General features: G+C 43.4%; 1 protein-coding gene across 1 annotated transcript in view; it reads right to left on the bottom strand.

Annotated features, from left to right (window-relative positions):
- Positions 1–12,373, bottom strand: part of LOC148515263 (chloride anion exchanger-like) — a 50,644-nt gene that overhangs the window by 17,162 nt on the left and 21,109 nt on the right. The window contains exons 8-12 of the mRNA XM_088480259.1: positions 11,674–11,821; positions 9,860–9,973; positions 9,247–9,324; positions 6,954–7,049; positions 2,060–2,166 (exon numbers count right to left, since the gene is read on the bottom strand). Of these exons, the coding sequence (XP_088336385.1) occupies positions 2,060–2,166; positions 6,954–7,049; positions 9,247–9,324; positions 9,860–9,973; positions 11,674–11,821 (543 nt within the window). The remainder of the gene's footprint in view (positions 1–2,059; positions 2,167–6,953; positions 7,050–9,246; positions 9,325–9,859; positions 9,974–11,673; positions 11,822–12,373) is intronic.

The following is a 12,373-nucleotide window of genomic DNA, read 5'->3' as shown; positions in this document are numbered from 1 at the left end:
AACCCCGCGTCTAATTGTATTCTCGTTAGTATAGAGTGGTTTGATCCATTTCCCACCTTAGTGTAGCTAGATGGGACTTTGAGATGCAAATTACTTTGTATCCATTATTGCAACTTTGTGCAGTAAAGCTTGGTGCACACTGATAGGGAATCGGTATGAAATACTGGCGGCTAAATAGCCGCCGGTTCTCATACTGATGCCGGAAGCCCGACAGGAGGACATCCTGACAGGAGCACGTAAGTACGCTAACCCTCTCCCCCCTCTAACCCTAACCCTCCCATAGACGTGCCTAACCCTAACCTTCCTGCGGGGTTCCTAACCCTAATCTTCCCCCCCAGTGGTGTCTAATCCCCCCTCCCCACACCCTACACCTAACTCTCCTCAGGGGGTGCCTAAACCTAACCTCCCTCCCAGGGGTGTCTAACCTTAACTCCCCCTTTCCCTACCCTATCCCTAACCCACCCCGGGGGCTGCCAAATCCTAAGTCCCCCCGGGGGTGCCTAAACCTATCCCTCCCCCCTCCGTGTCTACAACCTAAACTATCCCCGGCTTACCTCGTCCGGGATGCCGGGCGTCGGGATTTCGGCGTGGGGCTAAAGATAGTTGTCTGCATTTTCGATGCCTAGCTTTAGACCCGGGTCGGCCTTCTGCCATAGGGATTCCGACGGCCGGCATTCCGGGTGACGGTAAATTAACAGCATCCCCACTGATAGATATATTGCCCATTCCAATGAAGTACATCAGCGGGTGTGTACACCCAATATGTCTGTAAATGTCATCATTCACAGACACATCGGATTGACCCTGCATCACAGCCGATGATTGATATATCTGAAATATATATCGGTCATCTGCTGGTGTGTATGGATGACCCGCTGATCACACATACACATTCTGCAGGGACCCACTGATAAGTGACAGCTCAAATGAGCAGGCAAATTTAAATGCCCGCCCAGCTGTGATGTCAAGCCCGGCACATCTGCAGATGATTGGTAAGTGTGTATGCATTTACCAATCACCAGAAAGGTCGGAGGGGCCGACACGATGACCTAGTATGTACCCAGCTTAAAATAGATGTTTGTGGTTTCTATCCACCCCAATAGCATCCTCTAGCGGCTAGCCCTTTAGCCTGAAGGAACAAGGAACATCATGCTAACTGCTACTTATAATTTTATACTACAGTATTCTTAAGTGGACATTTGTCTCATAGCCCACTGACACTCAAAAAGCAGATATTGATATTCCACACTAGAAGCAGTAACAATGCACATCGATTGTTTTTCTTCTATCTTTAGCCATTTTATACCTTTGAGCAATTGGGGATGGAGTTAAAAAGCATAATTTGTGTTTAAGCCTTTAAATTTCATGTTAAAATGCAGATGTTGTGTCCCTGCCACTGTTGCTGTTGCCTTTATCAGGCAAGATCATCTCCTCCCGGGACTGGTAGTGTGCGACGTGGCTGTGATATTACAGCAAAACATCACATTCCTAGCGTAACACTGACATACTGTAGGAACAGGATGCGGGCATAATCCCGACCGCAGGGAATCCGGCACTCAGAATGCCGGCGCTGGAATCCCGACACCTGTCAAAAAAACGGCGCCAGCATCTCGACCGCCGGAATCCCAAAGGTAAGTAGCAGGGTTAGGTTTAGCAACTAGGGGGAGGTTGGATTCAGGCACCGGGGAGGGAGGGTTAGGTTAGGGAGAGGGTTAGGATACTGACCCACAGGTGATGGTATCCTAACCCTGTCGGGATGCTGGCATCGGAATTCTGACCGCTGGGATCCCCAGCACTGACATCCCGTACCCAATCCGTAGGAACAATAACCATCAGTTTGTGAGAAGCTGCTTATTAGTACTCTTCCATGTCAGAAACCAGCACTCCACATGGGCGTGTCTCAGAAGCCTTCAAATGAATGGATAAGTGACATTGTATCACTCATTCAATGTTTTAGATGCTAAAAACTGATGACCTAGGTAACAGCTTTGGCTCACCTAATGGTACTGCTGGCCCTGTCTGTTTGAGGAAGTGCAAGTGAAGTCTTTCAAATACTTACAATTGTGTTCTAAAAACCACAGTCAGCAGCTCAAATCCTACTCCTGCCGCCAGTCCAAGGTCAAGCCCAAGAATCACTGCAGCTATGAAGGTCGTCACCCACACTAACTGTGAGACATATAGCGCAAGGTTTAGAATTTAGGGACACCTTCAACTACACTGTAAATACTGTACTTGTCAATGTTATGGATTGCTGTGAAAATGTTCTTCCTAGGAAAATGTGTCTCTCAAATAAATGTGCCTTGTCCTATAAATATTTGGGAATATATACTTGTATTAACATTGTCCAAAGAGCAATTATATGTTGAAACTCACAGCAACCAATCAAAAACTATCTGTTTAAATCAGGGGTGGGGAACCTTTTTCTGTCTAGGGCCATTTTGATATATATAACATTATTTGCGGGCCTGGTGCAGGCCACGCCCCCTCTGTGTGACGTCACATGGGGTGGGGCCACAATCACCGGTGACTACAGCAATGCCAGGAGCATCCTGAGGATGCTGCGGGGAGCTGTAAGGGCAGCGGTGTGATCTTCTAGGCACCCTGCTAACCAAATGAAGCTAGCAGAAAAAAGCTCAGAGGGCCAGACCAAATGATTCCAGGGGCCTTATATGGCCCCCAGGCTTGATGTTCCCCATCCCTGGTTTAAATCATGATTCAAAATAGGGGTGAGCGGGTTCGGATTTCTGAAATCCGAACCCCCCCGAGCCCCCCCGATCCGAGGCAGATCCGAGTCAGGCTCGACTTTTCCCGCCTGACTTGGATCTGAAATCGAGGCAAAACGTCATCTTCCCGCCTTCCGAGTCTCGCGGGTTTTGGATCCTATATAAGGTACCTGCGTCGGCGCCATTTTCTCACTCGGCTGTGGACAGTGAAGAGGGAGGGTGGGAGTTAGGGCTGGCTGGGCTGTGTAGTGTAGTGTAGTGTAGTGCAGAGTAGTGTTGTGCTGTGCTGTGCTGCGCTGTGCTGCTGTTGTCCACTACTTCAAAGTCCATAGGGGCTGGCTGTGTTGTGCTGTGCTGCTGTTGTTAATAGGGGCTGTGTCCACTACTTCAAAGTCCATAGGGGCTGGCTGGACTGTGTTGTGCAGTCAGTTCTCCATAGGGGCTGTGTCCACTCCAAAGTCCTGTGCAGTGTCCCAGTCCTAAAGGAGTGCTGTAGTGTTGTCCAGGGGGTGCTCTGTCCATCAGGGGTGCTCCCCCCAAGTGCTAAAAAAATAATATATTTTCTATGTTTGTGAATTGTGTGCGCAGTAGCCGCACGTGCATCAACAAAGTAGTGCCAAGCGTGCGCCTGTGTCATAAGTAAAGGGCCGGCTGGCTTGACCGTTAAAGGGTGCTGTAACCCCCAAAGTACACTCCAGTCCAAACCAAAAAAAAATTTATTTTCTGTGTTTGTGAATTGTGTGCGCAGTAGCCGCACGTGCATCAACAAAGTAGTGACAAGCGTGCGTCTGTGTCATAAGTAAAGGGCCGGCTGGCTTGACCGTTAAAGGGTGCTGTAACCCCCAAAGTACACTCCAGTCCAAACCAAAAAAAAAATAATTTTCTGTGTTTGTGAATTGTGTGCGCAGTAGCCGCACGTGCATCAACAAAGTAGTGCCAAGCGTGCGCCTGTGTCATAAGTAAAGGGCCGGCTGGCTTGACCGTTAAAGGGTGCTGTAACCCCCAAAGTACACTCCAGTCCAAACCAAAAAAAAAATAATTTTCTGTGTTTGTGAATTGTGTGCGCAGTAGCCGCACGTGCATCAACAAAGTAGTGCCAAGCGTGCGCCTGTGTCATAAGTAAAGGGCCGGCTGGCTTGACCGTTAAAGGGTGCTATAACCCCCAAAGTACACTCCAGTCCAAACCAAAAAAAAAATTATTTTCTGTGTTTGTGAATAGTGTGCGCAGTAGCCGCACGTGCATCAACAAAGTAGTGCCAAGCGTGCGCCTGTGTCATAAGTAAAGGGCCGGCTGGCTTGACCGTTAAAGGGTGCTGTAACCCCCAAAGTACACTCCAGTCCAAACCAAAAAAAAAAATATTTTCTGTGTTTGTGACTTGTGTGCACTGTGGCTGCACGTGCATCAACAAAGGAGCAGCGCCAAGCGTGCGCCTGTGTCCCATAAGTAAAGAGCCGGCTGGCTCATTTCTTAAAGGGTGGTGTAACCCACAAAGTGCACTACTCTCCAGCAAAAATAAAAAAATATTTTCTGTGTTTGTGTGCGCTTTAGCTGCACGTATATATCAATATAACATAAATGGAGGACCAAACTTTCTCAGATAAAAATAAAATAGGGAAAGATCAAGAACCACTTCCTCCTAGTGCTGTTGCTGCTGCTGGGAGTTATTCATCATCCCAGAGAGGAAGTAGGAACATCACTAATTTTACTAAACAATTGACCCTCCAACAGTCCCTAGCGATGAGGATGAAGTACGACAGCAGTCATCCTGAAGCAAAACGTATAACTGAGGCCTTGACTGCTATTTTGGTGTTAGACGTGCATCCGGTATCCGCCATTAGTGCAGTGGGATTTAGACAATTGATGGAGGTAGTGTGTCCCCGGTTCCAAATCCCATCTAGATTCCACCTGCATCCTCAAAGCAGCAGCGACAAGCGTGCGTCTGTCTGTTAAAGGGTGGTGACACCCTCAAAGTGTGCTACACAAACAATAAAAATATTGTTCTTTTTTTTTCTGTCTTTGTGAATTGTGTGGGCTGTAGCCGCACTTGCATCCTCAAAGCAGCAGCGACAAGCGTGCGTCTGTCTGTTAAAGGGTGGTGTAACTCTCAAAGTGCTCCAAAAAATAAAAAACTATTTTTTTAATGTGTTTGTGACTTGTATGCGATGTAGCCGCACTTGCATCCTCAAAGCAGCAGCGACAAGCGTGCGTCTGTCTGTTAAAGGGTGGTGACACCCTCAAAGTGTGCTACACAAACAATAAAAATATTCTTCTTCTTTTTTCTGTCTTTGTGAATTGTGTGGGCTGTAGCTGCACCTGCATCCTTAAAGCAGCAGCGACAAGCGTGCGTCTGTCTGTTAAAGGGTGGTGACACCCTCAAAGTGTGCTACACAAAAAATTAAGATATTGTTCTTTTTTTTTCTGTCTTTGTGAAATGTGTGGGCTGTAGCCGCACCTGCATCCTTAAAGCAGCAGCGACAAGCGTGCGTCTGTCTGTTAAAGGGTGGTGACACCCTCAAAGTGTGCTACACAAACAATAAAAATATTCTTCTTTTTTCTGTCTTTGTGAATTGTGTGGGCTGTAGCCGCACTTGCATCCTCAAAGCAGCAGCGACAAGCGTGCGTCTGGCTGTTAAAGGGTGGTGTAACCCTCAAAGTGCGCTCCACAAACAATAAAAATATTCTTTTTTTTTTCTGTCTTTGTGAATTGTGTGGGCTGTAGCCGCACTTGCATCCTCAAAGCAGCAGCGACAAGCGTGCGTCTGTCTGTTAAAGGATTACATCGGTGACAGCATCCAAGTAGGCATGTCAGACAGTCCGTACCTGTACTGGCAGGAAAAAGAAGCAATTTGGAGGTCCCTGTACAAACTGGCTCTATTTTACCTGAGTTGCCCCCCTCCAGTGTGTACTCCGAAAGAGTGTTTAGTGCAGCCGGGAACCTTGTCAGCGAAAGGCGTAGGAGGTTGCTTCCACAAAATGTGGAGAAGATGATGTTCATAAAATGAATTATCAACTCTTCCAGGGAGACCAGCCTCCAGAACGTAGAGAGGGACCTGTGGTTCCAGCGGGGACGAATTAATACTCTGTGAGGATGAGGATGTACACACTGAAGAGGGTGAGGAATCGGTGGATGAGGAGGATGAGGATGACATCTTGCCTCCGTAGAGCCAGTTTGTGCAGGGACAGATTAATTGCCAGCTTGTTTTGTGGGGGCCCAAACGAACCAATCATTTCAGCCACAGTTGTGTGGCAGACCCTGGCGCTGAAATGATTGGTTTGTTAAAGTGTGCATGTCCTGTTTATACAACATAATACCAAGGACAATTCCATCTTGCACCTCTTTTTTTTCTTTGCATTATGTACAGTTTGGGGCCTAGTTTTTCAAACAGCCATCCTGTCTGCCACTGCAGTTTCACGCCTAGATGGGTCACGTGTTTGTGCCGCCCACTCGTGTCGCTTAGCATAGTCATCCAGCTACCTCGGTGCAACCTTTTGGACATAAAAACACTATTGTGAGGTGTGAGGTGTTCAGAATAGACTGGAAATGAGTGGAAATTAAGGTTATTGAGGTTAATAATAGCATAGGAGCAGAAAAACCTACAAATTCTGTGATTTTAGCTGTTTTTATGCTTTTTTTAAAAATACAGATCCAAAACACAAAACCCAGAACCCAAAACACGGAAGGGTGGTTTTGGCAAAACCAATCCAGATCCAAAACACGAAGAAAGATCCAGATCCAAAACCAAAACACAAAACACGAAAAGTGGCCGGTGCACACCCCTAATTCAAAATAAACAGCAATCCATGAATTCAGTAATGTGCATGAAGACCATACAAGGGCTAACTACTTATGATAAATATGAATAATATCACATGTTAACAAAAATGCAATGATTACTGTACTTACCAAATGTAAAAAAAAAATACTAAGTGACACTTTGGTTTCATAAGGAAAGTAGTAAGATACATGAAAAGTAATCACAAGTGATCGTAAAAGCTGGATAATATTACTATTTTACTGTATTATTCATAGTATAGCTATTTCCATTAATTCTGGGAACAGACTTAAGGCCCCTTGTAGTCCTCTAACCTTGAAAGTTGTTTAATTTGGAATGTGATGATAAGCAGGCAAGATATCCTGTAGATGCTATGAAAAGTTGATGAGGGAACTACTTATAGATGGATGACCTTTGAATAGCTGCATTTAGATAGTTTCTAATGATGTTACTTACACAATCAACTTTATCCTTCCTCCACAGAATTGGTATTTCATTAAACTGCATCAACATTCCCTTTAAATTAATCAGACATATTGCTCCAAGTACTGACTAAAACAAATGGAAAGAGAAAAGTATTACATTGAGGCATGCTTACATTACATGTTCATTACACTTGTTACATGCTCATAATCTCATTACATAGAAAACCAATATTTGCAAAGAAGAATTCAACAAATTGATATGTACATACTGTTTTTGTAAATGAGGTCAGAACAAATTCAATATCTGAGATTTTAAAGGGCCACATCAGAAAGTGTTTCAGTTGGACCTCTATGTTTATTTAATAAAAGCAAAAGAAAAACAACTTAACGCCAACAGACGTTGCTTTACAGATCTGTAAGCTGATTAGAGGTAAAGCTGTAATGTGCTTGGACAGGCAAATTCAGCTTTCAATACATGATATATGCCTGTAGTCCTTCAGATGACTTAGTAGATACCCAGCAATGTGAGACCACACAAAAGTGATAAGGTTATAAGAGGTGAAGGCAGAGAAAGATGAAAATAGACAAATAAACTAATGGTCATGGCACATTGGGATCAGTGCAAAACTTAGCAAGAGGTCAGCCCCAACTCAGAGAAAAGATCGGAGCAGAGACCACATATGTTTAGAAAAGGCCCTCGTTCTGCCCTCATTCTGCTTTATTGAGAGCAAAGATAGTGGAGCGTGAAGCGTGAACAGGATCATCATGTTCCTTACTACCCATATTTTTCTATGGGTCCAATGATGCACAGTCCGCCCCTGATACATTTCTGCACTGTATCACAATGGCATACGGTAACTTCAACTATCAGTTGAACTGGTTCTTCTGGGTATTCATTGGAGCTTTACATTTTCTTATCTAATGATTTATTTATTGATTTTAACCCTATATCAGTAATCACCAACAAATTGATGATGATAACTGTTGTAACTATACTCTGGCTGTATCTATACACTGTATGTATATATATATATATATATATATATATATATATCTATATATATATGCAATAAGTTTCTGGATGTGCAGTGCATAGGTAGGGTAGGCACAATCTGACTGAATGGTTGTGATCTGTAATCTCTGACTACAACTCTTGTGCAATATCAGGGCACAGAACTGTATTTAAGCACCCCTGCACACTGAAGAAGTCAGCTTGTTCACTTCCTTCAAGACACTCTTCTGGGGCTCAACAGAGGCCACTGGAAAGCCATGAACTTCTACAACTACAAGAGTGGTCTGCGACAGAAAGAGAGTTTTGACCAACTGTGAGCTGCTTATGGGGAGGAAGCACCATCCAGAACCACTGTGTTTGAGTGGTTTGCAGAATTTCGGCATGGGAGAAGGTCCCTGGAAGTCAAGGAGCATTGCGATCGACCTGTGTCCGCCTTCACCAAGGACAAAATTGCTTGCATGCAGGCCATAGTTGAGGTGGAAACCATGGAGACTGTGACCCAGTTAGAGAAGGAGATAGGCATCTCATCGGGATCCATCCGCTCAATACTCCATGAAACGCTTGGCCTAAGCAAGGTTTCTGCACACTGGGTACCACATCAGCTGACTAGAGAGCAGAATGAGACTCAGGTGACTTGGAGTCACAACATTGTGGCCAGGTTTGATGGCGCATGCTCAAACTCTGTCTGGGAAATCATCAGTGGTGATGAATCTTGGTGCACCACCACAGAAGTTCAGACGTCAGTGCAGCATGGCCAAGCAGATGGTGGGTGTTTTTGTGGCCAAGACTGGTCATGTAGCTACTGTACCACTCGTGTAGTAGCGCATCATCAATGGTGACTGGTATGCCAACCAATGCCTGCCACTAGTGCTGGAAGCCATTTCCAGGCACCGTCCAAGAATGTGCATTCGACAATGCACCTGCCCACAAGTTCTGGAAAGTTGTGGAACTTCTGGCCCTTGAATGCATCCAGGAGCTTGGTCATCAGCCGTACATTCCTGACCTGGCCACCTGCGACTTCTTTGTGTTCCCACAAATCAAGTGCAAGATGCATGGGATTTGTTTTGATTCACCGGATGGAGTGGAGACCTTCATCCAGCATGTAGAAGACATACCTGCTTCGGACTGGTCCAGTTGCTTCACCAAGTGGTTTGTGCGCATGGAACTTTGCATAGACTCCTCTGGTGAATACTTTGAAAAAATTTAATGTTCACTTTATTGTAAATATAATACAGTTTATGAGTCTGGAAACGTATAATTTGTTAGCCTTGGATATAATATTTGAATAATAATGTTTCCAAGATGCAATTACCTTAGGTAATGTTTCTAGCAGAAATCCAAGGGCCAAAGTGACTATCATAACAATCATAGCTGAAAGCACACCAGCAATCTGCAGTAATAAAATCAATACATTTGATTTTAGACACATATATTATGAATTTTACAAAAATATGCATGAATATATTTAGATATGTTAAAATGTTTCTGAAAAGTCATGAAACCAACAACAAAATGTTTTACTGCAATAAGAATTAATTTTGTTGACTCACTGTTTCAATGTATGTATCCAACCCCCCCCCCCCAGTCTCCCCATAAACATAGAGTACACATTGTTCACACTGCTGGGACTTTTCTGCCCCACCCCTCACTTATCAAACTCTGAAATTTCACAACCGTGCACATACTGTACATTTGCACATATTTAGAACGTTACAATATGTAATCGGATTATCTGTACATTTGGAATAATTTCCCTGTGATTTTGAGTTCAGGAAAACAGAAAAGATAAAGGGCTGAAAATGCTAATACAATTACAGTATTATCAAACATCAGTAATTTCCATCACAGAACTAAATTTCCCCTTAAAGAACCTCTTCAACTAAACCTGGTATACATAAAGACTATTCTCTTTTGCATTCCAGTACCTGAGATTTTCCACCAGTGCTTTCCTGGACAGCTGATCGTGAGAGAGCTGTACTTACAGCAAAGCCTCTGAAACAGCCACAGAATATGTTGCCTAATCCCAAAGCAACCAGCTCCTGTCAGGGGACAATACAATATAAAGTAGTATTTTCATCATCATTTATAAAAATACAATTGCCATATTTAAGAGTTATAAAATTTGTAATTGTTTAGTTATAAAGAAATTTGATCATCTGGCATTTTCTCACTCAATTGCACAACGTAAGGTGGTGAGCACTATATATTAGTCTAGTTGTATGTTCACCTCCAATCTCTCCTTTTCTGGAAGTTCATATCCAAAATCAGTGGTAATCTATATAAACTAAGGGGATTGGAGAATATGAGAAGGGCTCATCTGTACTTTTTGTGAAATCACCAGCAAGATAATTAAAGCAGTCTGTTTTTAGCACATTGTCATCTAGAAAAGGCCAGTCCAATGCCTCAGGTTTGAGGGTTTCAGGGTTGCAATTTATGGGAAATCAAGTTTGAAAAATATTTTTCTTGCTGCATTATGGAGTTCTATAATGATACACAAAAATGCAGAGGATTCCTGCTTGTTGCTGTTATACTGTTCTGTTATGTGTGGGCAGCACAGACTGTGTAATGGTTAGCATTACTGCCTCACAGCGCTAAGGTTGTGGGTTCGATTCCATCTACGGCTCTAAATGTGTGGTGTTTGTATGTTCTCCCTGTGCTTGTGTGGGTTTCCTACCACACGCCAAAACTATACTGGTAGGTTAATTGGCTCCCAACAAAAAATAACCCTAGTGTGTAAGTATGTGCGTGTATATGTGGTAGGGAATATAGATTGTAAGCTCCACTGGGGCAGAGACTGATGTGAATGGCCAAATATTCTCTGTAAAGCGCTGCGGAATATGTGTGCGCTACATAAATAACTGGTAATAAATGTGACAGGAGGAGACACTTGTTACTGAGGATTTTGGAAATGTTCCTAAATTAGCTGGTGTTCAGAAAGTTATTTTAGCAATGAAATGGCCACACTTTACACCACATCATAACTGGTATCAATCAGAACTCATTCACTATTTTCCAGGGAATGTCTTTTGCTGAATCTTGGTGCAGTTTATAGAGGAAGTATATTAATAAATGCACAAAAGTCTGTGTAAATAAAACTAAAAAAGGTAGTATAGAAGTATTAGAAATACCCCTTTGCTGTCAGGAATTCTAAAGCATAAATGAGGGTAACAAAAAGTGTTTTGAAAAAAAAAAGTGTAATCAGTTAAGGGACTCAACATGCCATATAGTAGATTGTAGTTTCAGGTTGAGGGCAGGATTTAATTAATCCCGTTAACTGCTAATTTAGTGCTAATTGATCGCCGACCCGTATTCAATTACCCCAGCTTATCGGGGATCTTTTTGGGGTCTCCTGAGACCCGAAAAGAAATACCTGTTAACTGAGCAGCTATTAGGTGATAACTGCCAGTTAACGCACAGGTCTGTGAATTTATCACGGATCCTGTGTTTTAACGCCCCATAACCCCATAACAAGGCTATCGGGCAAATGCAGGAAGCTACCTGAATAGCCCCAGGCGTTAAAACCCGAGGCTACATCCCGTTTTTACCCTGGTCTTTACTTTCTCAGACATGTGCATGTCAGTCTTACATCAAATAATGGCAAAGTGTCAAATATTGTATTCCATATGAGCATGACAAACAAAGACATGCTGCAATATATGTGCAATGTAAAAATAGGCTTATACATAATATAAAACACACCCTTGTACATATTAACTGAAGGTATAGGAAGAAAATGTACCTGGTTTCCATTTATGGGATAATCATATTTTATTGAATAAACCTTAGCAACAGAAAAGCCAACAGCAAATGCAACAATTGCAATGGCAAATCCATCAGCGATACACTCTTGTAGAACTGACACACTTGGAGTTATTGGAGCCTGATACCTGTACATTAAAATACAATAATATGCATATTTAATACACATATCATACCATAGAGAAATGTATATAGGTATTTTGCATATATTGTGTGATAATGTATTGTTGTAGGGCCTGATTCAGAGACAGACGCAATGGCATTTTTTACCCAGATCAAGCGATTGTTTGCTAATGCACATGCTTGAATGCTGCGCAGCGCACGCGCAGTGATTGCATTGTGATCATGCACAGAGGACCCACTTGCAAAGTGAGTGGCAGATAGTCAGCATTTGGGGGTGGTAACGAGGGGTTGGTTAGAAAAACGCAGGTGTGTCTAACCGTTTAAATGCCATTTCACGGGCGTGCATAAATTGGCCATTGCGTTCTCCTGTGCAGCATGCGACATCTCCGTGTCAGGAGAGCTGCAGTGTTTGCGGCTGGTCAGACAATGACTCACATGTTGCGTGACTGCATAATGTATGTTGATGGTACCGATGTTTACACTGTAGCATGTGTGAATATGAGAAGGCAGCAGTGGGTGTCCCTATTCTCGGTTATGCTTTGGAAGGCATTAGCCTA

This window comes from Taudactylus pleione, unplaced genomic scaffold, assembly GCF_031769625.1.
Source record: "Taudactylus pleione unplaced genomic scaffold, aTauple2 ptg000251l, whole genome shotgun sequence".
Lineage (NCBI taxonomy): Eukaryota > Metazoa > Chordata > Amphibia > Anura > Myobatrachidae > Taudactylus > Taudactylus pleione.
The sequence above is the reverse complement of the archived record's forward strand: the minus strand, read 5'-3'. Positions and strand labels throughout refer to the sequence as shown.